Source organism: Porites lutea, chromosome 7 (genome assembly GCF_958299795.1).
Source record: "Porites lutea chromosome 7, jaPorLute2.1, whole genome shotgun sequence".
Classification (NCBI taxonomy): domain Eukaryota; kingdom Metazoa; phylum Cnidaria; class Anthozoa; order Scleractinia; family Poritidae; genus Porites; species Porites lutea.
Window position 1 is genome coordinate 1064024 of NC_133207.1, and position 23859 is coordinate 1087882.

At 39.7% G+C, this 23859-nt stretch overlaps 3 protein-coding genes across 3 annotated transcripts; 1 reads left to right on the forward strand and 2 right to left on the reverse strand.

The window, feature by feature from the left end:
- The first annotated feature begins 81 nt into the window (after positions 1 to 81).
- Positions 82 to 16526, forward strand: LOC140943410 (uncharacterized). Its single transcript, XM_073392491.1, has 15 exons — positions 82 to 232; positions 2059 to 2192; positions 8675 to 8773; positions 9469 to 9543; positions 9639 to 9716; positions 10589 to 10649; positions 11195 to 11307; positions 11911 to 12029; positions 12281 to 12391; positions 13068 to 13147; positions 13520 to 14377; positions 14637 to 14754; positions 15179 to 15276; positions 15761 to 15964; positions 16411 to 16526. The coding sequence occupies exons 1-15, from the start codon at positions 82 to 84 to the stop codon at positions 16524 to 16526; spliced, it is 2415 nt and encodes an 804-aa protein (XP_073248592.1).
- LOC140943202 (uncharacterized) lies at positions 3824 to 6930 on the reverse strand. The gene is made up of 2 exons (XM_073392272.1): positions 6785 to 6930; positions 3824 to 5161 (listed from the first exon to the last, which is right to left on the reverse strand). The coding sequence occupies exons 1-2, from the start codon at positions 6928 to 6930 to the stop codon at positions 4177 to 4179; spliced, it is 1131 nt and encodes a 376-aa protein (XP_073248373.1). The 3' UTR covers positions 3824 to 4176.
- Positions 16527 to 20098: 3572 nt separating the features above from the next.
- Positions 20099 to 23247, reverse strand: LOC140943411 (uncharacterized). The gene is made up of 3 exons (XM_073392492.1): positions 22325 to 23247; positions 21002 to 21147; positions 20099 to 20473 (listed from the first exon to the last, which is right to left on the reverse strand). The coding sequence occupies exons 1-3, from the start codon at positions 22998 to 23000 to the stop codon at positions 20099 to 20101; spliced, it is 1197 nt and encodes a 398-aa protein (XP_073248593.1). The 5' UTR covers positions 23001 to 23247.
- Positions 23248 to 23859: the final 612 nt, after the last annotated feature.

Here is a 23859-nt window from a genome sequence, read left to right on the forward strand (position 1 = left end):
CCCTGCTTCCCTTTCTTGCCCTCCCCTCCTACGCACAAGTCTACAGCTCGTTCCCAGACTACTCAGAGGAGGATTTTCAAAATGGCGGCGGGAGAGGTTTTTCCTATCTCCTGCGTTAGAATGTTACAGTCACCTAGCCCGTCTTTACAAAACAGCATCAAATTTTCATACAGTGGAAGATACTTCAGTGCACTGTGCGATTTCGGAGCTGTCCAAGTTTGTCAACTGAAAGGTAAAATTGGGAGGATTGGTCGAGGCAATTGAGTTTCAGGTGGCCGATAAACAGAAAAATCGTAGAAAGAAGTGTTTGTTATGTTAGCAGTTTCTTGACACAGTCCTTTCGCTAAACTGCAGTTTAGTTGAATATTATATAAATTAGCTATTTGTTTTCTATGTTTGTGGGGTAGTGAAGCACAGGCCTTTAGATTGCAGTCCGGCCATCATTGTCGCGTTTGCAACCACACGTGATAAGGCGACCATTTTGGCTGACAAAACAGTACAAACTTTTCGCAGAGTTTTAAAATTTCCATCGGAGAAATGTTTTTCTTGTTAATAAATATGACCACCATGATATCAGCTGTAAACCACCAACTGAGATTTTTGATCTGGGATTTGCTTTGCCGGGGCCGCCCCTTATTTTAAGATCAACGTAAGGCTTGGCTTGAAGGTCCGAAAAAATACATTTTTTGCAACCGGCCCCCCTTTCATCTCAGGGTCTGGATGACTGCCCCCTCCCCTTATCTAAAGGTCCAGATCCGCCACTGAAATGTACCATATTTTCTCCAATAAAAGCCATCGCTTGATTAATGGCCTTCCTCGAATAATCCCTCCCCCTTTGACAAAAAATAGTAACATTGCTTCCCTCAAGGAAGTTGCATTTGAGGTGATGCAATTTCTATATATTCTTTTTAGTCCTTCCAGATGATTTTTATACACTTCATAGCTGTCCCTTCTCCCAAAATGTTAAACTTACAAGTAACAGTCTTGTGACTTTGTTGTGAGCTTCAGGAGCAATGGTGGTGCGGTGGTCAGATAAACTGTTCACAGTCCCCTGTTTTCCGTAGGGATCGTTGAGATTGCGCGCTTTGCGTTATGGGCTGCAATCAGGGTTGTCTCTAAGATTTCAAGTTGCCGGGTAAACACAACAAGTAGGCGGGGAATCAAACAGCTAGGGATTTCTTTTGGTTCTATTTTTCTTCTATTTTCCAATAAAAGTAGCAGGGAGCCACTCTCTTAGTAGCCGGGGAAAATCCCCGGCCTCCGGCTCTTAATGATAACCCTGTGCCATCTTGTATGAGTGTCAAAACTACTTAGGGGGCAGGGGAGATCACTCACCACCCACCAATGTGGCTTGGGTTCGAATCCTGGCATCGATGCCATGTGGGTTGAGTTTGTTGCTGGTTCTCTCTCTCTCTTTCTCTGAGAGGTTTTTGTCTGGGTTCTCCAGTTTTCACCTCTCTTTAAAAACCAACACTTTCAAAAATCCAATTTGATCTGGAATGCACAGACACGTTTCAACAAGTTGAGAACAACTAAGAACTCCTAAGTGCACCGTGGGTAAACAAATAATTTTACATTTTTTTTACAATTTGATGACCTATCTCACACTCTCATGAGTTGACAATATTGATTTCTCACTCTTTCTCGAAAAGTCACACTCCAATAAACTTTTGGAGCAGCTATAGGGTATATGTGTCCAAGTAAGATACATGGATATAGTAAACTCAATCCAAAGAAAACACCTAATGACCTCATTTGATTACCTGGTAGTAAAGGCGTGAATTGCCTAATTGGTGCATTGTTTACATTCTTCATCCTATCGTGACTTGCCACTGCCACCAAATGCACAGATGTCTTTGTAGTTTTGTCATGCAAATTAGTCTGGGATAGAGCATAGAAATCAGAGGATTTTGTTATACAGTTGGGTTATGGGTAATTTACGTTGGGCTGGCTGGCCAGCTTGGCATTGCTACCATGTAGTGGTGGGTGGGAAATTACGTTTGTTTTGTTTAAAAAGTTGACATGAAATGAAGAAAACTTTCTGCTTTTACATCCTAGACATTGACAATAATTTCATGGTTACTCCAGTAAAAAGGCTCACGTTTGACAAAGGTGAACACCTTGAAAGCCATACCTGGTCCAGCGATGATGAAATTTTTGCTGTGGTTGGACACAAGATCTATCTGTTTGAAGTAAGTCCACTGGAACAGTTAAATATATTTGATATTAGCTCCTGAGATGGGTGACTGTAAAGGTCATTTTGTTTATACACCGGGTGTGAAAGTTTCCATTAATATATTTTTTTATTAATGGAAACTTTATCAGGGGTCCTCCTCTAAAATTACCATTAGCCTGTGAACAGGCAAAAAGAGTATGAGCAAAAAAAGAACAAGTGATCTACGTTTCTCCCTTCCTGTCTGCTCATGCTTTCTTCCTTTCTCTTCACCCTAATCCTCGCTAGAGAACCTGATTAATACTAAGGTTAAGTGACAATGACAAAGTTTCTTGCTGGTGGGAAATAAGGTAGACCTACAGCTGTAGTGTATACTTTATGGTTAATGAGCTAGATTACCCTAAAATGCCTCTGCACTTTCTACTTTTATTTGACAGGGCTTCTGATATTTCGCGCGGTCGCAGACCCGCGAAATTCAGGTATTTCCGCGAAATCCCGCGAAATTCCCCAAAAAACGCGAAATACCGCGAAATCCGCCAGAAATATTTCCAAATACATGTCGGCAAAACGTATTTAATACTTATCTTGGCTATTAGACCGGTTTTATTCACCCCAAACGTCCAAATTTAGCTTGAAACTTCGTCACTTCAACGAGTAAACAACGTCCCAAAACTACCAGGCGTTTTTAGATGAACGTTGCGAAAAACTGGGCACTAACCATAATGTTAAAAGCTTTAACATTCGCTCATTTCTCGAGCTAACTGTTGTTGAAAGAGCAAATGATTATCCCTGTTAAAAAAAAACGTTCACCAACGCTGGTGATATCGACGCAAAATTGATCGATTTTAGCGAAATTTGCCAAAAAAAACCCCAGCGAAATCGGCTGTTTTTTACTGATTGTTTCTTGGCGAAGTTTCCCCCCGAAATTTCCCGTGAAATCGGCCGATTTTCCTAAGAATTTGCCCCTGAAAATCCTTCGAAAATTGACTTTTTCCGCTAAAATCCCGCGAAATGGGCCAATTTTTCTGCGAATTTTGACTTTTTTCCCGCGAAAATCCCGCGAAATCGGCCGATTTTTCCGCGAATTTGCCCCTGAAAATCCCGCGAAATTTTGCTTTTTTTTCCGCGAAATATCAGAAGCCCTGATTTGAGAGATTCATCTTTTTATAACCATGTATATAAACTCCGTTCTCCTGTACATGTAAGCATTAAGTTCCTAGTTTTGAATCTTCCAAAAACAATCATAACTCATCTAAGCTATCTTGACAAGCTTATCATTCGAAAGCTGGTAAAGCATTTGCCCTTGTTGCAAGAATGTAGATTCTTTGGCTGCCAAATTTGCATTATTTTAATGTTCCCGCTAGATACTTAAATGAAGTTGCACTTAACCCTTTAAACCCTAACATCAAAATTGAAATTCTCATTTGTTATCCCTCTACATTTTTAATAGAAGTAGTAAGGAGAATTTGTTGAAGTATCAATTAGATTCATCTTGTGTGATCATGTCCTTAATTCTCATGACCACTCTGTTTTATAAAGCAGTGATATTACATGGAGAAATTTGACGCTGATCACTCTTAGGGCTTAAAGGGTTAAGGTAGTTCTTCTGCTTTCTGAAGTTAAAATGGTGATGTGCTGTAGAATAATTCTAGTACTTTTGTGTGTGTACTGTGTGTGTGTGTTTTTTTACACTCCACTGAATCAACATATTTCAAGAAAATATTTACAAATCTAAAAATTATGTAACTATTTCGTGCAGAAGCTTTTATTTGTGGATTGTGAAAAAAATGCAAAGTCAGAGAAAAGCATAATGCAACACAGTTTTTACTAATTTGACTATTATATACTGCAAAGTGAATAGTGCTTTTTGCATATGCTGTTTGGCTAGCGTGAAAGTGACCAATTACTTTTCACCTCTAAGGAGATGAAAGAAATAAAAAAAATAAAAATAAAAAAAAAAAACCTTTAAAGACCTGAACTCTGGACACTAAGACTGGTGTAGTCTATGCAAAGGACATGACACACAACAAAAAGGCAGCAATTGACAGGATAAGCTTATAAAATCTGCCAGAGCTGTGGGCACTAGGAACTCCACCAACACAAGGCTTAGAAGCAGGTTCAGTATATGTCATATCCAGGAACCTCTTAAAGCTTCCTGGGAAATCAGTGAAATAGCCATCAATCTGGGTATTCAAGAAGGTTTGATATTCATTGTAAGGATCCTGACTGTAATTCCAGGCCAAATACTTGTTTTCATTTCTGAATGTGAATGCGTGGACCTTCAAGTTGTTGTTGTGTGCATTAGTGACAAAATCCGTGGTACTTTGTAGATTGTTTTGATCGACTGGAATAATATTATTCTTCCATACACCAATACCAGAACAAATACTTGAAAGATTTTTCATTTTATCCTGCTCATTTGGTGGTCTGTAATCATATAACATCACCAAAGGTAACCTTGTTTTTGTTGACAAAGACCTGATGCTTTCTTCACTGAATGACTGGACAAAACACAGGGCATCTTTCTCACGATATCCATTATTATGCAGTACCTCAAGAAAGAGATCTTCAAAGGTGGTGTTAGCGTCGCGGATAATATCCAAAGAATTGACCCACTCTGGACTCTTGAGCTCAGGGTAAATTCCAACCTTTCTGTCTGCAGATTTGGCAACTCGAATGTATTCTTCAAGTGTAGGTATCTGGTACATGTCATCAAAACTATGATCTCTGAAAGGGTACTTTTGTCTAACACGGATTGTCTTAAGCTCTTCAAGGGTGAGATCAACTGTAAATATATCTGTGACAGTCTTGTTTGGCATGTCACCAGATGCTGGTATATTATAAGTCTTCACTCTTGATCGGAGGGTTTGATTTTGCCATATATTCGTTGTTTCATTCAACCAGCTCTCATGGCGACAAACAAGTTTTAGGTCCTTGGTGATGGAGACGTCACATTCAATGAAGTCGGCCCCTTCCTTGATAGCTAGCCTTTAGGAAAAAAAAGGAAAAGCAAAAAAACCTTTAGAGAGATATTCCCACATACATTAGCTTAATTTAATGCACCTTTCCATGGGTTTTGAACAGGTTGTTTAATATTTTCAATGAAATGGAAGAGTAGGTCACTCACTGAGGTGCAACAGGAGGTTGACCATTATTGCGAATAATAGCCTATTGTTCAATTCAGTGGCCACAATAATTTTGACCTTTTGGTTGTAAAACAATGGAATAGTTCATTAAATCATATAATGCCCTGCTCCTCGGCCTCAGGCCTGGGGCATTTAACAGGGTTCACACAGTCTTAAAAAGTCCTTGAATTCCATTTTTCCCTGAAAAGTCCTTAAATTTCTGTGCAAGTCCTTGAAAAGCCCTTGAATTTTCTTCAACTTTGAATGTAGTGGCCTGGAAAGAGTTTTTTGATGCTTTTTGGTTGTCCAAGACAAAATATAAATCATAGCTCAGAGAATTTAAAGGTTATTTACATAAAGTGCTCTATGCTTTATGCAATAATTAACTAGTGAACTGACAATGTAGAGAAGTTGGTAAAGCAAACAGTTTAAGCCTTAAAGTCTTATTAGAATAGACTGGGAATGTGTATTTTTGTACAAATCTGTGAAATTATATTCCTAGTAGGTGGTCCTTGAAAATCTAATTTGATCCTTGAAAAGTCCTTGAAAATTGGTTGCAATTTTTTGTATGAACCCTGTTTATGCAGATGTGATAAAGTGAAACCTCTTCTTTGGGACCCCTTATTCCAGGAGACACCTCCTGTCCATAGTTTTCTGAAATTGAAATGTTTGTTTTTGTTTTTTGTTTTGCCTTATGGATGTGTTTCTCAGGGCTATCACATAGAATTAGCTGTTTCTTATATCATAATTATGTGGTTTAAAGATAAATCGTTTTTACTCTTCTAAACTTTAAAAAATAGATCAATATGTCATTATAGGAAAATGAACGCTGTATCAAATCAATCAACACTGTCAGTTCTAATCTGGAACAAAAACAAAGAACGAATGTTCATGATGTGTATAGGTTAACATGGTCGAGCGATATATTCAGAGGTAATCAACTGGCATGATCCTTTTGGAAATACAGTAGATCACTTTCGAAGGAGTTGGGTTGTTACTCATTCTCAAAAGTTCCACAAACAAGTTTTATATTTGTATAAAGAACAATAGTTTTAAAATATTCCAGTATACTTCACATGTATTGTTAGTTACTGTTGTTCACTTACATGTAAACAGAACATTTGGAGTCTTAATTTTATTGCCTTACAACTTTTCAATGACCTTAGAATGTTATACTTTAAATGCATCGAGCATTTTCCAAATTATTCGCATGATTGATGCCACAACAATATTGAGAAAAATGCCAATATCAGCCGTTACATAATACATGTATAATCAAGCGCATGCTAATCAAATCTTTCGCTTTAAATAGCAACGGCTAAAGTTAACCTGGCGATCTTTTAGCACGCGTTTTCTCATTAGAATGAAGCTACAACAGGGTGAATTTGCAATTCCTAAGCGCTTTGCTTTCTATAGATATCGCCAGTCGTCAAGGTTGTTCGGTTGTTACTGTACTTCCAGCCGACGAGTTTGTTGTTAGTCTCACCTGTAGGCTTCTAGGGTGTGTTCTGGGAGCCGACCGGAACTCCCTCGATGACCAATGTTTACAGGTCTAGTGGCAGGTTTTTCAGCAGCAACATAAGAAGTCAGGCAGAGCAGCGTTAAAGGTATAAGTAGCCACAGCTTCTTCATGACTTTCCTCGTCTTGTAGAGTGGTGAAGGGTTCAAACGTTTTGTTCGAGTCAAAACAGAACACTTTAAATTGATTTCGACAAGTCAATTGTGGACTAGCCAATCACAACAAAGTTGAACTTCCACACAAACACCGGAAATTCCTAATGCGTTCAGTAAAAAAATAACAAAGAAATAAGTAATGTAACAGTTTCAAAGTGCACGTTGTTAATCCCCCAAATTTTGCAAAGCGATTTTTCTCAACTTCTCCTGGGCATTACAGTCGTCCCAAGAGAAAGCAAAAACAAAGTTTCCAAGATTTTTTGGGGGAGGGGCGGGGGGTATTGTAGGTCCTGCTGTAATTAAACAAAAGAAGCTAGGCGATTGAACGCTTTGATTGGTTATAATTTATACAAATTGAAAATGTTCGTAACTCGATCCTACTAATTGAAGTACAATCCATTTAAGTCCATTTAGGTCCGTCCACGCTAATGCGTTTTCGTTTACATTTCGTTGACGTTTTGCGTTTTCGCATACATTTCGATGCGGTTAGGCTTCCCGTCCTCACTAAATCGCTGAGCGTTTTTATCGAAAACGCAACGATTTGAAAACGGAAAGGCGTACATATCGTTTTTGTGTGGACGGTCGAAAACGGTCGAAAACGCGTCAAAATAGAAACTATGATCGAAAATATCGCAGGCGCGTGTGTTTGTAGCATGCGCATAGAGTTCAACTTACGTCACAACTTACAGCTCTATCATTTTTGAACGTTTTAGTGTGGACGGTCGAAGGTAGCGTGGACGCGAATCGGTCGGTGCGTTTTCGATGACAACGAAAACGCATACCAATGAAAGCGCATTAGTGTGGACAGAGCCTTGGCCTATTGTACAGGCAACAACAACGACAACAACAACAACAGGCTTTTGAGGCTTTATTTGCATGACTATTGCAAATACAGTATTGCAAAAGCGATTTCATAACTTATTATTGATAACTTAAAATCAAAATTAAAATGAAGTAAATCCTTGCTTATTTTAAACTATTCAGTCATACTTTAGGGATTGTCATTCCGTAGCTGAGTTTTTTATCTCTCAGTTCGAAGAATGATGAAACAATTTAAAAAAAAAGAGTATTCATAAAATGATCAGTTAAGTTCATTAGATGCGATAATAAAGTTTCTTTTGGTAACAGTCGTGGAAATGGTACATGTACCAGGTTCTATTTTTTTAAGTGAGGAACATATCTCTTATAGAAGATAAGCTTGCGCATTTAAGTAAAATTTGAGTTTCATCTTCAACGGTTTTACAGCTACAGAGTCATATGCATAGCTTGTTTTTTCGTTGTTTCAGCATAATTGTACAAGCTTATGTAATCATTTACTATTACTACCCCCGTTGGGAAGTTACTGCCTATGATGACCTATAAGGTGAGGTTCCGCCCAAAAGCCATAGAGGGGTACCTTTGTCAGGCTTGATAAAGGGTAGGAATTTTACTTGTTAAAGTATATCATTGGGTGGGGAAATCTGTCATTTAGGTATTACAGGGTCTTAAATTACAATATGTCGAACAGACGCACCTTTTGGCAGTTTTATTTTAATTCGTTAAACGTTACATTACGAGGTCCTCTAAAGGAACAAATTGAGGATCTTTGTACTTGATGGGCGGAAGATATGACATAGATTCCCCACCATTATGCAGGCCGGGGCCGTACAGGACATCTGCTACCGCTTGTAACTGTAAGTTTCATTCTTTTTGTCTTTTTTAGGTTTTAAAGGACTTTTCCAGCCTTCGCGTCATTCCGTTGTACTACATGCCGAAAGATATTTCCTTAATAATGTATCAGAATTCCTCCTCCGTCAACAAGGTAACTCCCCTTTCTTAACAGCACGCTTTCCTAACGGCAAACCGGGCAATTTGTCAGGTATACACAAACAGCTTCTCTGGTTAATCATGCGGTAGAAGACTATTGTAAACACGTAATTGAGAGCCCTATTGCAGGGCTATTGATAAGTTAAAAAGATAAAGAAAGGGGGTAAAGGAAAAGGAGAACAAGCAAAAACATGCCATGTTATCTATTACACAGTAAGTTTATGTATTGTAATCCGGGTTTGACAGGTTTTTTTGGCCTATGGATGACCGGCGAAAGAAACAGCGGCTGGACTTGGTGGAACAAAATTTGACGTAATTTTATCAGAAGCAAAAATAAATCTCTTAATAGATCTTTTGGTCGATAATATTTGCTCATTACTGGCATTGCCTTGCCCGTTTTCACGATGGCGGCTACCCACAAAATCCGTGAAATAACCACGCTTGTTATATACCTACCGTAAGCGCGGACTAAGGGCCTGTTTACATGAAGGTGTGGGACCCCAGGTAGGTGGGGTAACCCGCTTGTCCATGAAATCTCTCATTTTAATTTGATCACGTTTATTTACATGTTAGGTGGAGTGACCCACCACATGTTACCTCACCTATCTGGGGTCCAATCACCCCCCCCCCCCCCCCCCACTTCCACTTCCATGTAAACAGACCCTAAGATATAGGATATCTACTTTATAGTTGTACAGTCTAGCTGTGGCAGGGCCAAACGGAGTCGAGCTGTATCAAATGAAGACAGGAGACCCACTAAGCGTGGTATGTATGAATGTATGAAATATTTCTATTTCTCAGTAGTTTACCCATTCCTTTCTTTTTCTGTCGCATAAACTTAAACTTGCTTTCATTTCCAGGAAGAGTCTTCATCGCTGCATTCTGATCTGGCCATTGCATTGGTGCAGTTTTCCCCCGATGAACAGTACTTGGCCGTGGTATGTAGGTTTCATTTTACATCTAACCCCAACTCCCTTGACGCTTTTTCAGGAGCTTAAAAGAGCTCGAGCATAAGTACAGTAGAAGTACTTTCTCAGATCACATACGCACTTCCAGTATATGGAGTCAGCCAGGTAGCGGATTTTAAACACCATACAATGTTTTTTAAAAAGATGCAATAAGCGACGTTGCACTTCTGAGTTAATTAATATCTGTGACCTTTTAGAGAAGTGTGACCGCAGGTTGTTCACCAAAATTATGAACAATGTTAACCATCCATTATATGCCCTTTTGCCGATAGTCAAAGAGTCATCCAAGAAATAAAGATCACAAACAAGTCAATTACCACGGATTAATACAGAACGTTTTAAGAACTGCTATTTTAATAGAATAAGGTTTCAATACAGCTTGGCAATTTAACAATATAGGTATCCAATGTTTTATCAGGTTTTATATAATAATTGTGAATGATCTGTGCGATTTTCATGATTTGTATACTTTTACTCTCTGTAACGTTTGTTATGTATTTTAACGGGCGAGATTAAGACATTTATTATTATTATTGTTATTATTATTATTAGTTTATCTCCGAATAAGCAAGGATTTGAGTGGGTTATGACCCTTTGAGCCCTAATATTCACATGGAAATTCTCCCAACTGATCTCTATACATTTCCTTACCGAATTAGTTTGGAGAATTTGAAAAACGAGAGCATTTTCCTGTGCTGATCATTTTATCAGTTCTCATAACCTCTTCTCTTGATTGCGTATTGAAAATTTTAGGAGAAAATAGATGTTTGTCACTCTTGGCACTTAAATGGTTAAGATCCCCTTTTCATTGCAGCTGCTTATTATTTGTTTATAAATTGCAGGCCGCACTGGATGGGCATTTTGGTATCTGGACTGTTTCAAGCTTGGACACCGATCAGAAAGGTCACTCTTCTTCTCAGAAGGCTGGTTTTCACTAGCGACGGAGTCGAAGTCGTAAACGGAGTCGCAAGAGCGCTTATGACCTAGTGAAAATTCAAAATCGGAGTCGTAGGTGGAGTCATAAGTGCGACGGAATCGGAGTCAGAAGAATCAGAACGTTTCCATTTTCTTCCGACTCCGCTTATGACTCCGTCGCTTAGGTCCGCTTATGATCTGGTGAAAACGAGATTGTTGGAGTCTATAGCAGAAGCGGAAGGATAAACCAATCACAATGCACATTCCCACGCTTTGTGATTGGTTTAGTTCTTCCGCTTCTGCTTGCGACTCCGACGACCCAGTTTTCACTTGATCGTAAACGACCGATCGTAAGTGGAATCAGAACGCTGTTTTCACAAGATCGTAAAGTTGCTTCTGATTACGACTCCGACTCCGTCGCTAGTGAAAACCAGCCTTAAGCAGTGGTGATATAAATTTTATTGTTTTGTGTGAGAGAATCATGTTACCTTCTTTAAGTGACACCGGCCATTTTGTTTTTACGACCTAAACAGAGTTCTGGTATGTCCACCTTAAAACAGTTCGTATTACTAGTATGGAGTTTTCACCCGACAGTAGCATGGTTGCAGTTGCTGGCTGGGAAGGTTCGTGGCATTCATACAGAAAGGTACGGATGATGGAGCTGAGATCATGGTCTTTTCAACTTTTTAATTTATCAATGGCTATTCACAGATGGACGTGCATTTTAAACTAAGGGTAGTTTAAAGAAGTTATTTCCTACAGTAATTAATTTTAAAGCGGTCTTAGCGGGAGAAAACTCCCGTGATTTTGTATTTCCCATCCCAAATAAACATAAGAAACATCAAATCAAGCTTTGCCCTTTTTCCGGTTTAGAGCGGTTTTCATATGAGTGTCGAAAAGTAATTGGTTTTGCCCTTTCTACACGATGCGATTGGCTTAAAAGATTCGCGCCACCTTTTCATCCAATCAGAAGTAAAACCAAAGCCAATTGTGACGCGCTCGCATGCATTTTCCCGCGCTTTGCGTCAACTACATGTAATTACTTCGAGTTTTGATTGGTTCAATGTATTGTCTGTGTCCTATGTGATTGGCCAGAGTAATTACTTTGGTTTTGGTTTTACGACACTCAAACGAAAACCACTCTAAACCTAACAAGGACAGAGTTTAGTTCAAAGTGCCGAGAACCCAGTTGGGTCATCAGCCAAACTTATTATCGAATGTCTTTTTTTTTTTGTCATTCCTATTTCAGAAATTTAAAAGCGAAAGACTGTTATGGGAAGAATTTCACCATAGCAAAACGTCTGACAGGGTTTCTGGGAATTTGCCAGGATCGTTGTTGAGTTGGTCCTCTGATAACAGGTTTATCAGGTAATGTTTGCTTCTTACATATTCACATGTTCTGAAAACAGAGTCGACGAATGTCTTGATAACACCATTAACAGTTTATTTTGACATAATCAATTTTGGAGAAAACAGAGTGTAAATAATGTTTTATGGAAATGAATGTCTCACTTTATTTTTAGATAAACCAGAAACACTAACTAATAAAAGGTTGGCATACTTTGGGCACCAGAGAAGCGACTTTTGCCTCAAAAGTATTTTTTCTTTTTCTTTTTCAGAATAACACTATGTAAGGGTGATAAATCTTGTTTGTCAACATTTGATACTCAAACGTCTGTTACCACCGTGACCCCACTAGATGGTATAGTGAAAGGAATGGCAAGTTTTAGGTAATTTACTATCATTTTGTTGTTGACATTGAGTATCATCCAGGGCCAAGTTGTTCGAAGGTCGATTAGCGCTTAACCCGGGGTTAAATTTAACCCGGATTTCTTTTTCTTGTGTTCAAAAAGTATTTTCTAGGTCAATTTTCTCTGTTATTTTAAGAGCTTCCAATCATCAACTTGTAGACAAAAAGAATTGAAACTGAAATGTTTTTTATGCTTTCAAATCTGAATTCAAATTAGTACTAACCCTGTGTTATCTTAACCCTGCTTTGAACAACTCGGCCCTTTATAAAATTGGTAGCAGGACCATTGGCAAGAATATCTGGTCTCTATCTCTCTACAAAATTCGGTTGTAACATGACTGTCCCTCTTTTCTTTCGCACCACAGATGTGATACTGTGTTAGATAAGAAGACACTGCCGTTTTTCAAAGTTAATCAAGGTCAAAATTACCACATACCAGTGTCACGTGTCTGTATGTTTGATCAGGTGTTCGACGCTATTGTGATCATGGCTTTTAGACTTCCTTTGACGAGTTAACAATTTTCATTGGATCGCGTGCTCAAGTATTAAAAGTATTAAAAGTTATTGTTTCTAGTAAAATTAATAGTTAGTATTTCACCGGAACTCCGCTTTTAGGCTTGGCTAAGCGGGAAACATATGATATCTCATCATTACAGGGGACGTTCATGTGATTACAGTCTGTGTTTCCTAAGATCGAAAAAGTGTTTTGCCGTACCATGGCCGATAGACGAAAATGGTAAGTTTTTATTACTATCGACTTCATTTAAGTAAAAGCTACCGTGGTGCTGGTTATTATTACTCTGTAAATCTCCACATGAGAGAAGAAGCTATGCAAATTTGAAACGAAAGAAAGCGTTTACATATTCCCACAGGATTTGTTTGGAAGACCAACATGGCCACTGTTGTTTTGCTTTGGGACACCAATATGGCAGGCTTAACTTCATGTGAAAAGGCTCTTTACTAACTAGTCCGTAAAGGTCACACAGTGATCCTAACTACACATTAATAGTCTTTTTTCAGTTTGTTACTTTGGGATGGTATTACCATGAAATAAGACATTTTTCTTAATGAGCGGACCATCTGTTTGTTTTTTTATATTTTCTACCAGGTCCAGTTCAAAAGATCGGTTCTGCTTCCAAACAACCTAGAAAGCTATTACAAGAAGAAGAGTCATTGGAGGGCTCCATAGCTGTAGAGCGCTCAGCTGATGGGGGAGTCACACTGAAGTGGAGGCGTACCTCTCGAAATATCCTTTCTTTACTGAGGGATATTAGCAAAAGACAGTTGAATAATACTGGTGCTGATCAATCATCCAATGCTCAGCTATGTCCACCAATACACTATAGTGGATTCGACAGTGAGATCAAACAAGATAAATTTGGGTTACGAAATTTAAGTCATAGTGGAGATGGCATCATGAAAACTCAGGATGGTGATGAGATTAACTCGCACGCAAAAACGGGCGACGACAGTTGCAAAACTATAGAACTTAACTCTGCTGAGGCTCTTGTGAGATTTGATTTCAGAGAAATCAAACATAGTCGTTTAAACGATACAGGGGATTCCTTGTGTGAAATGTCTTTGGACGTCCTTGTTGGTGACATTGCTTCAAATATCCCTCAAGAAGACATGTCTTTGTTGACAAAGGAAGTTGCTGATGAGGGTGAAAACGAGGAAGCATTTCCGTCGTCTGAAGGATCTCCTGCAAATAAATGTCACTTTAGAGCCAATGAGGAGTATGAATTTAGTTACTTACAAGCACCGTTCATCAACCCAAAGTTATTTCAAGCGTCTTGTTTAAACGACCCCTCCTTTTTATTGGACAGTAGTACTCAATTATTAAATTCCACAAACTACATTGTAGTAGCTGTCTTGCCGCTGCTGGCGTACGTGTATCATCGGACAAGTGAAGAATGGAGAACACTGCTGTTTTCGCGGGCAGTCAAGTGCTGCTGTATTTCCAACGGTAAGTGTTGCGTTTAGCTCTTCATATCTTGAATGTTTAAAATGAGGTGGCGAGAGTAAATGTGTGCTCTTTTGCTCTGTATTCTGACGCCTTGTGATTGGCTGAAATAGTCTGCACCCGTTTCTCCACCAATCAGAAGTAAGTCTAACACCACTCGTCACTTGCCGGCAATTGTTTTCCAGCCCTTTTCATCGGTTACAGCAATTGCTTCCAAATACGAACGCTTCAGTGACCTTGATATTTTCTTCGTTCTGCTCAGATATATACATGGCGCTTCTCACAAAAGATGGTGGGATTAGAATTTGGTGTTTAGAGACCATGAAAATGCTGTGTTTTAAAGATGAAGTTCTCTGTGATAGTGAAAGTGAGTTCCAGAGGTAAGTAAGAACAGCACTACTAGTTTCTGCTACGTTGGCCGTATTTACATTAGCGGACTTCGCAGACGTGTAGACGCTTTAAAAATTTGCTTAGCTGCGACGTTACATATTGATGACGTGTTTGGGTAGTACTTCTGATTGGCTGAATAAAATTTCCCACGCGGCGCGACCAATCAGAAGCACTAGCCATTTCTGGGTAGAGACACGTCATCAGTATGGAATTTCGGCGCTCGTTCCTCAGACGTCATCTCGCGGGGAAACCGCTGGTAGCGTCATGAAATGTCGCTGTTTTCTCAGGCTAAACCAGAACGTGAGTAAGTTTCCTCTCATTTAGTAGTCCGGGTAAATGAAGATTGTGCGGATCGAGTAGATTTTTCTGATTATTTTCTAATCATAATTTACTGTTTACTTCCTGTTCCTTTAGATGTATCATATCCGGAAATCCGTTTGAACCGCAATTAAACATCATTAGACTGAACAAGACAGGCTGTGGAGAAAGAATACGAATTTGCTTTCAGTCAGGTACGTCACCAGGACGCGTATTCTCTAAAGATGGTGAACGTTGACACATGGTTAAGAGACAATTTTATCAAATCTTCCCTGAGAGCACGCATCTACAGTTAATGAAACATTCTTGAGCCTTTTCTCAGAGACCCATTAAGACTAACCCAAAATAAAGTCCAAAACCCACAATTGTGAATTAAATTTGTAACCTTTTGTTTGCGCCAACCGGCCGTCGTACGCAGACGTTTTAGTCCCTCTCTCCTGTGACTCGTGCAGCCCAATCCCAGCAACAACTTTGCATTTCGCCCACAGACTCACGAAGGAAAAGTCCCGGGTAGGGTGAGGTAACCCGCAGCGGGTGACCCCACTTATCATGTAAATTGTAATCAAATTAACATGAGAGATTATATGGACATGCAGGCGGGTTATCCATCCTACCTGGGGTCCCCCACCTCCATGTAAACAGGCCCTTTGTTTAGTTTCTGCACATGTTGAATTTCAGATCACGGAGGTGCTTGCGTGACGGTGAATCGCTTAAGGGTTTGTTATCCAGATCTTCTAAGCCACGCGTGTTCAACAAAGTTGTGTGGCTCTATCGGGCATATGATCATCTTCAAACAGAGCTCCTCCGGGGATCATCAACACAGAACAGCTGGCCAGGAGTGTGATGATTCCACTCCCTCGAAGTGGATAATAATTGTTCCAGGTACGAAAAGACGATCTTGTTAGCCGTTGTTAATAAACGCGTTTGGGACAAGCATCTATTAGTGTTTACGATACGTTGACTTATGTTATCCTGTGCTATAACATGCTCTTAACAGCGTCATATACCTGTGTAGCTGATATTCGAGAGTACACCCTTAATAACTCTCGGTTTGCAGCCACGTGACAAGTCGGCCATGGAGGTGGCCAGTACAATAAACAATTTGTTTTAAAGAATTTACATAAAAACGGAATTTAGTTCCCAGAGGAGAGAAACACTTTTGTTCCTGATCATCAACATGGGCGCCATGACGTCACTTGCAAACCAGCCATAAATGACATTGCTTCTTAAAAATTAAGGACAAAGTAGCTTAAATTTGTTATTTTATTCTCTGGGAAACAATGCATGTTTCAATCTGTTATCTGTTATTTGATTTACTTTATTTACAGAACTTGGAATTAGCCAGAATTTCGTTGAAGAGAGAGAATGTTCCTTAGAGGGATTTGTAATTCGTCACCATAACGATTTATGCAAACTAAGCAGCTTGGCAGCGATGAAACGATAAGTGGCTTTTAACTTGTGCGGAAGTTATGTTTCCAATATATAGCCCATTTCAAACAAACTGAGCGTCTATTTATTAGTGTTTTTATGTTTTCACATACTTGGCGCCCAGGTGGGTTTACCCATAGCAGGAGCATTATCTTCTGCCCACAATCGGTGCTTTCACAGTTAATGTTACTAGGGCCAAAACAAGGCTCACTGCAGCCTTTGAAAATACAATTATCAGCACCAAGTTCGTGAGATACATCTTACGACTTGGTAAAAGAACTTGTTTTTCAGCTGCCAATACAAGAAAGGCTCTGCTTCCTTTTTTTTCCTGCAACGCTTTTTTATTACTCTTTTCGTCTTGTAGTGCATGACATCCATTACGCCTCCCATACTACCCTCCCCAAAGTCGTGAATCACTCAGTTGTCATTATCTTTCTCTGTGGTTCACTGTTTTCACGTCCCCATCGGGGTGATTTTCACTTTCCCGGGCCACTTTATTTTGAGACCCCTCTTGAGTTGCTGATTCTTGCTGCACTTATATTTGGCTGCAGCCTCAGAGGGTCTGGTGGGAGTAAGCTTAACTGGGATATCAAAATTGAAGGCATAGCAAAACGTAGTCACTATAACGTTGCCAGATACAATGCGCAGTTATTCACCGAGCTTGAGGGCAAGCTGGTTAATTAACCGAACAAGTTTGGTCAAAGAGGGATTTGTTTTATGGCCAAAAGACTTTGCGGGAAGAGAGTGGACAATCTCAATCGGCCATTTTGGCCACCCTGGAATTAAGCCAATCCAAAGGCAAGATTGTCTGCCCTTGGAGTCAGCCACCTATTGTTGGTGTACCGTCAAAATTTCCATTGATGGTAAAATCATGGGAATGGAAAGTTCAGTTCATGGACTATGCCTCAGTTGTATCGAGTGCCCCAGGGAAAAGAAAAAGTAAAATAGTTATTTTCGCCAGTCAGACAGTTGTGTAACGAGGAAAAAAGACGAAAGCATCTTTTCTTTACTACCTTGCTCAGATGGTTGGCACTTCGCCGCAAGGTAGAAGAAAAGTTCATCTCTTATTGGAACCACAAACCGTTCAACACTCACAAAGCCTTAACTTTTATTTTACCATTATAAAGAATTATATTCCCCCTGCTCACCTTTTAGATCTTACAGGAAAGAACCCCTCAAGCATTTGTGAAACTAAAAAAATACAGTCACAAACTTAGGGTTGAAACAGGAAGATACAACTATATACCCCGTGATGAAAACCTATGCAGTCTTTTCAACTGTAACAAAAATGAAGTTGAAACTAACTTTTTACTAAATTGCCAATGCTATTATCTATGGGAAGTGTGTTTTTTTACAAAAGTGAAACCTACATTCCCGTTTCTACGACCAAGGTCACGTGAAACTTTAAAATCACATCTGATGAATTCTCCTGACTATTTTATAAACATTCAATTAATTTCAATCATTTTATCATGGTTCGAATTGAGAAAAACAAACTTGTATTTGGAATAATTACTCCTAGTGCATTAATAATCGAAAATAAACAGTGATTAATTTTATTTTATATCACTGCTTCTCTCTCTCTCTCTCTCTCTCTCTCTCTCTCTCTTTAACACTATTGCAATAAATTAACGAATCAAGATTCAGATTGGTTTTTGCAATACTGTAACACTTTGTTATAGAGCGTTTTCACTCAGGTGGCCAGCATCCATGCAAATTTATGAGAGCAAACGAAATTGTTTACACAAGAAAAGAATTCAACTCCCACAGGACTGGCTTGGAACACCAACATGGCTGCCGTCTCATTGTTTTGGAACATCAATATGGCCGCCGTGACGTCATGTGAAAACGCTCTGTGGAGCGCTTTAACAAACGTTGCCAAGAGCTGTGCAAATTTATTCGAACAAGAGAAAGTTTTTACATAAGAAGAAGGTTTTAACTCCCACAAGACCGCTTTGGGACAACAATATCGCCGCCGTTTCATTGTTTTTGGACACTAATATGGCGGACGTGACGTCATGTAAAAATGCTCTATAGTTTATGCAAATAAAGCTTTGTTGTTAAAAAACGGTCCAGATAAGAACGATAGCAACAACGGCAACGAACATGTTGGAATGCAAAAAAGGTGCCAACTTTTCTATTGTCTGTACTTACTTCTGATTGGCTTAAACAGCAAAAGTTAACAAAACTTCATAAAGCGGTACATATATTCATCCTTACTTTCCAACTATCTTCCATATAACAAAATCTGGTCTCAGTTTGAATAACAAAGAAATCCTATGTGGGGAACATGTAAAATTGTAAACTTTTCTTGGCTATTGTTTTCAACTCTTGTGATTGGTCAAAATCTTTTAACACAAAAAAACACCCGTTCAAAGTGGAGTGTAAATGCATTTGATTGCGTAAACGGCCTTCATGTAGGTTTATGCATTCTCAGTGTAAAAATGAGAACATTCCTATGTGGCGAAAGCACCGTTGCCGCATAACAAAAGAAATTGCTATCTATTTATTTATTTAATCGCTTTCACCATGATCACAATACTAAAAAAGACTAAGGAAAAAATACATTTGAACAAGACACAAAAACGAAGGACGAAGGTGCGGGACACACAACAGAGCGAGGCTCCAAATTAAGTGTGCCCTTACGGAAAATACACAAATACTAACTATGTAAACATTAAACATTATAAAAAGTATAAAAATCCCAGTTGTAAAAACCATAAGAATGAATCCCTCCCGGATCATTACTTTAATCTTAACATCGGACGTAACCGCTAACGTGTGACGTTTGTCAAACCCTTTAATTTAATACCAATCGCTAAGAGTTTGACAAAGGGAGTTTCAGTTTAACAACGGGATATAAGCAGAAACTTGCTCTAAAAATTGCCTTCGTTGGCTCAGCTTATAATTGGACACATCCAGTAGTGAATAACGCACACCATATTTCTTGGACCAGTAGCAAAGAATCTCGCTTGCCCTTTACAATGGCAGCTGTATATAAGTACGGTTGTGTTCGGTACAAGCATTCCATCCTTAAAAACGTACTCGGCCCCTCTCTCTGTTGAGCATATGGCCGCGAGAATTTTCCATCCCTAAAAAGATATGACGCATCCGCTGTTAGAGCATACATCTGGCTACAATCGAAAACTGATGAACGTGTAAGGCAAACATTGTAACCAGGAAGAGGTTTGTTAACTGACCCTGAGGCGCAGTCTTACGTTTTACGTGCGCAAACTTCGAATGATTTGAAAAGCTTGTCAAGCGTTTCTTTTGGTATGAAGTTCCTAGATGGCTTGAATGTTATTCGTTGCGTACGGTCAAGCCCGAAATCTTTAGCCAAAATTATCTAAATATAACAGAGATCTTTGTCTGCCCTGATAGCCATTGTATGTTTTTGAATTATGGATGTATGTTGTGAAGTTTTTGCTACACATGGGCAATGACGTGTTCTAATTACTTCACCAATAGCGTCTTTATACCCTTTGATCGTTACCTATGCATTCCGATTAATGGTTTCTCTTTGTTGTACTTGTTCCCTTCGAACTTATTTAATTAGTTACCTGGACTCAATCAAATTCCAGGATAGCCTTAAAATAATTCCAATAAAAGGATAACGGATGAATTACGTACCGGATGTTCATCTTCTCGGAGCTGAACCAAAGAATCTGCTGCGTCTCCTGCTGTTTGTGCAGTTTCCTTTTTGAACCTGTACTGACAAAGAGTCAGATTCCCAGCCCCAGGCTTTCCTGGCGGACCAGGAGGGCCTTGTGGTGCTAGCTCTGACCCATTCCATCCAGGTGGGCCCATTAGTCCTTGTGGACCAGGGGCTCCCTGAGATCCTTGAGACCCATTGAAGCCCCTTGGTCCTCGACGACCCTGCAGTCCAGCAGCTCCCGGAGGTCCTGTAGGTCCCTGTTGGCCAGCAGGCCCGGGTGGTCCCATACATCGGCTGCAATTGAATCCCTGTGATTTACATACGTTGAGCGGGTGAGAACATTGCGTTGGATATCCTGACTTACGGATATTGTAGAATTTTAGAATTTTCTAACCGAAGAAGTCAAATATAGACTTGTCAACATTTCTATAGTTTATAACGGTCATTGAAAATAATAAACAAGTTCTTTGAAAATGGACTGAAATTTTAAAACAACGTGGAGTACACAAAATATGATCTCAATTCTGTTGATTGCTGTTCGTTTTCTTCTATAGGCATTCTGGCGTTTTGATAAGTTATGATGTTTTAGTTTATCCTCACTAATTTTAAGTCGGTTTTACCCATTTCACCCTGAATAAGCTGCCTGCCGATCACTAAGGTGCCTCTCTGGAACTGCCAAACCTTTTTGTCAGTATATCGTAAATCGGGGGGTATATTTCTTTCGAACACATTTGGGAGAGTGGGGGGGGGGGGGCTCATTTGAGAGGGAAAGCTTGTTTAATTTAGCAAAAAATGATGGGGCTTAGTGGGGATTTACGATGTACGTGTGACGTTACCTCAGCTATTGTACTTTTCTGCCTAGCGACTTCACTTCTGACGTCGTCAAGTTGACGACGAGTGATGTTGAGCGAGTCTGTCAGTTCTTTTATCTTGTGGATGTACACAGTTTCCAGGCACCTAGTCAATCCTCCATCTGAAGGTCCTGGACGAAATGGGAAAAAATTACACTTCTCGTTGTTAAGATTTTCGTATGCCCTTTTAATCACTCCAATTCTATGTACCAGCCTTAACTAATGTTTACATCTATTCACGCCTAAAAGCGTAGACGCCTAATTAACTACTTTTCGCTCATTCAAAACAATAAACATTGAAGTCTTAAGCGTTTAACCTTTTTTTTTTTACCAATGGATTTTTTGCGTCAGACCCGTGCTTAAAGGAGCCGAATCCATTAAGAGGAAACAGAAGCTTATTATATTCTTCTTCTGTTGTTATTGATAGGGCCACAGTTAGAATTTTGACAGTTTGTAACAGATATGAGGAAGGGTGAATGCTTGGGCAGAGTTTTTTCTTCTACGGCTTTGAGTGGTTATAGCTTAGGATTGCATCCAAGTGTACAAAACCAGTGTCATAATTCCGACTTGTGAGTGGGCACATTTAAGGTTATATCGTTACTCAGCAACTCAAACTTGAACGCAACTGCTAACTTCTGAAGCGCACCCCAGTCAAACTCTTTGATCTAACGACCGACGTTAACCCTTCATGCCCCAATATTGAACAACATCAATTTTCTCTCAAGTGTATCAATACCACATCCAGAAAGAAGAGAGTGAATGTGTGTCGGGAAGTGGGATTAATGGAAGAGGCTAGGTCGGGGCAATAAAACATAAAAAACAACGAAAAAATGGGAGCATTAGTTAGAACATCATCGACGATTGTCTTTGTTGGATGAAAGACAGGGGCAAGTTCTTTTAATCTAAGTAGAATATCGACCTATTCAGCTGTGATTTGGAAAGTTTATAGCAATTTTGGTGATGCTGAATTATGTTTTGGAAAATTTTACCCATTTTGTGACGCAACGTTTCCGCAATTTACCTGTATAATCCGGACAAGATTAAACCACGAAGAAATGAGGTTTCTTGATTTCATCAGAACACTCCTCCCTCCCCCTCCCTCCACACTCATCCTTTCCTTACCGAGGAGGGGGGGGACACCCTACCTGCAGGAGAGGGAGTCTGATGGGCCCATTTCTCAGACATCGTTGCCTGAATTATCAAGGACAGGCTCACTGCCGCTGCAGAAGAATTATCAAAACACTCCTCCCTTCCCCCCTTCACACATTACTCGTTTTGTTACTGAGGAGGGGAGGGGGAACACTCTACCTGCAGGAGAGGGAGTCTGATGCGCCCATTTCTCAGACGTCGTTGCCTGAATTATTAAGGACAGGCTCACTGCCGCCGTGAGAAGAATTATCACCAGAAGCAAAGTCATTTGACACATCGTACGTCGAAACAAATCCATTTGCTGTTGCATTGTCTGCGCTAAGACGTTTAGTGTGTCATACACTGTGTCTGGTTGTTCGTCTCCCCCTGCTGCTTGTTTCACAGGCATCTCATTGTTGTTATTTGCTATAACTTCATAGATGCTCCCATCGTAGAGCTGACTAATCTTCTGCTCTGGCAGTTCTCTGGGGTTCTTTTCTTTCTCGGCTTTCCCACTGCTCTTTCTCCTTGATTTGGGTTTCGTTGAGGCCTTTACTGTGGTTAACCATTCAGTGCTACCGTTTCCTTTCATCTTGCTCACATGTTCAGTAATAGGAGTTTTTTCATATTGCGGATTTTCTTGCATCTTCACAACATCGCTATTCATTACGAGTTGTCGAATCTCAACAATCTTTTCTCCATGAGCTTCCCCAGCGGTCGCGCTCCTAAGTTTAGGTTTTTGCGTAGCTAAACTGGACTCATTGCCTTCAGAACCTGCGTTCATATACAGATGAGTTCCATCTGCGGTGGTCAGCTCGAATCGAGGTTGTTCTTGTGTTTTCACCTGACGTTGCATTTTGTAATGAAATATTGTGTGAACAACTTTGTCTTTTATGAACTTGAATGTCTACTTTACTGTGTGCGTGCGCTCAGGACAAGAACATTAATCGTATACATACTCGCGGGTTTTAAAAATCCCTTTAAATCCTAGCAAGGAAAACGATACCCTATATTCGTTAAATTTGCCCTCTAAACTTCTTGTAGTTCTTATGACAGGAAAAAGTAATCATCCTTTTTTAGTACTGAACATCACGCTGCCGTTAACTATTGCAGACTAAAACTAGAGAACAAAGCAATAATTACACTTTCCCTGAATGGCTGCACGGTTTCATGAGGTCTCCACAAACATATATATCTCCAGGCAGGTTTCAAGCTAACCAAAGAGTGATCCTAGTAGTTTGTTTTTATAGGAACCCAAAGGCATATATCTCCAGATAAGCTGGATTGCAAATAGTTTTTGTTGCCAGAAATATTTAAATGTCATAACTGTTCATCAGTAGAAGACTGGAGACTGAGACTGAGCATGACTGAGTAAGGACGTGTGATTGTTAGCTCCGTAACTTTTGTTGCACTCTTCCATGCGTTCTGATATTTTTTATGGAATTTTCATCGCCACTTTCATCTCTGTTTAAACGGAAAACGAGAGGGAGTAATTCACCGACCAGCGAGACCATTTCCCCCGAAACGAAGCGGTTGAAAGAGAGTGTGAAAGAAGACCAAGCGAACGCTCCACCCGCCATTGTATCGCCACCAAAGTCGAAGAACGATTCTGAAGACGTAGTTCTATCTGCCCTCAATATGGCACAAGATTTCGCCTCCAAAGTGGACCTAATATTATCAAAGTTAAGTCAACTGGAAAATATCGGCACACAAAT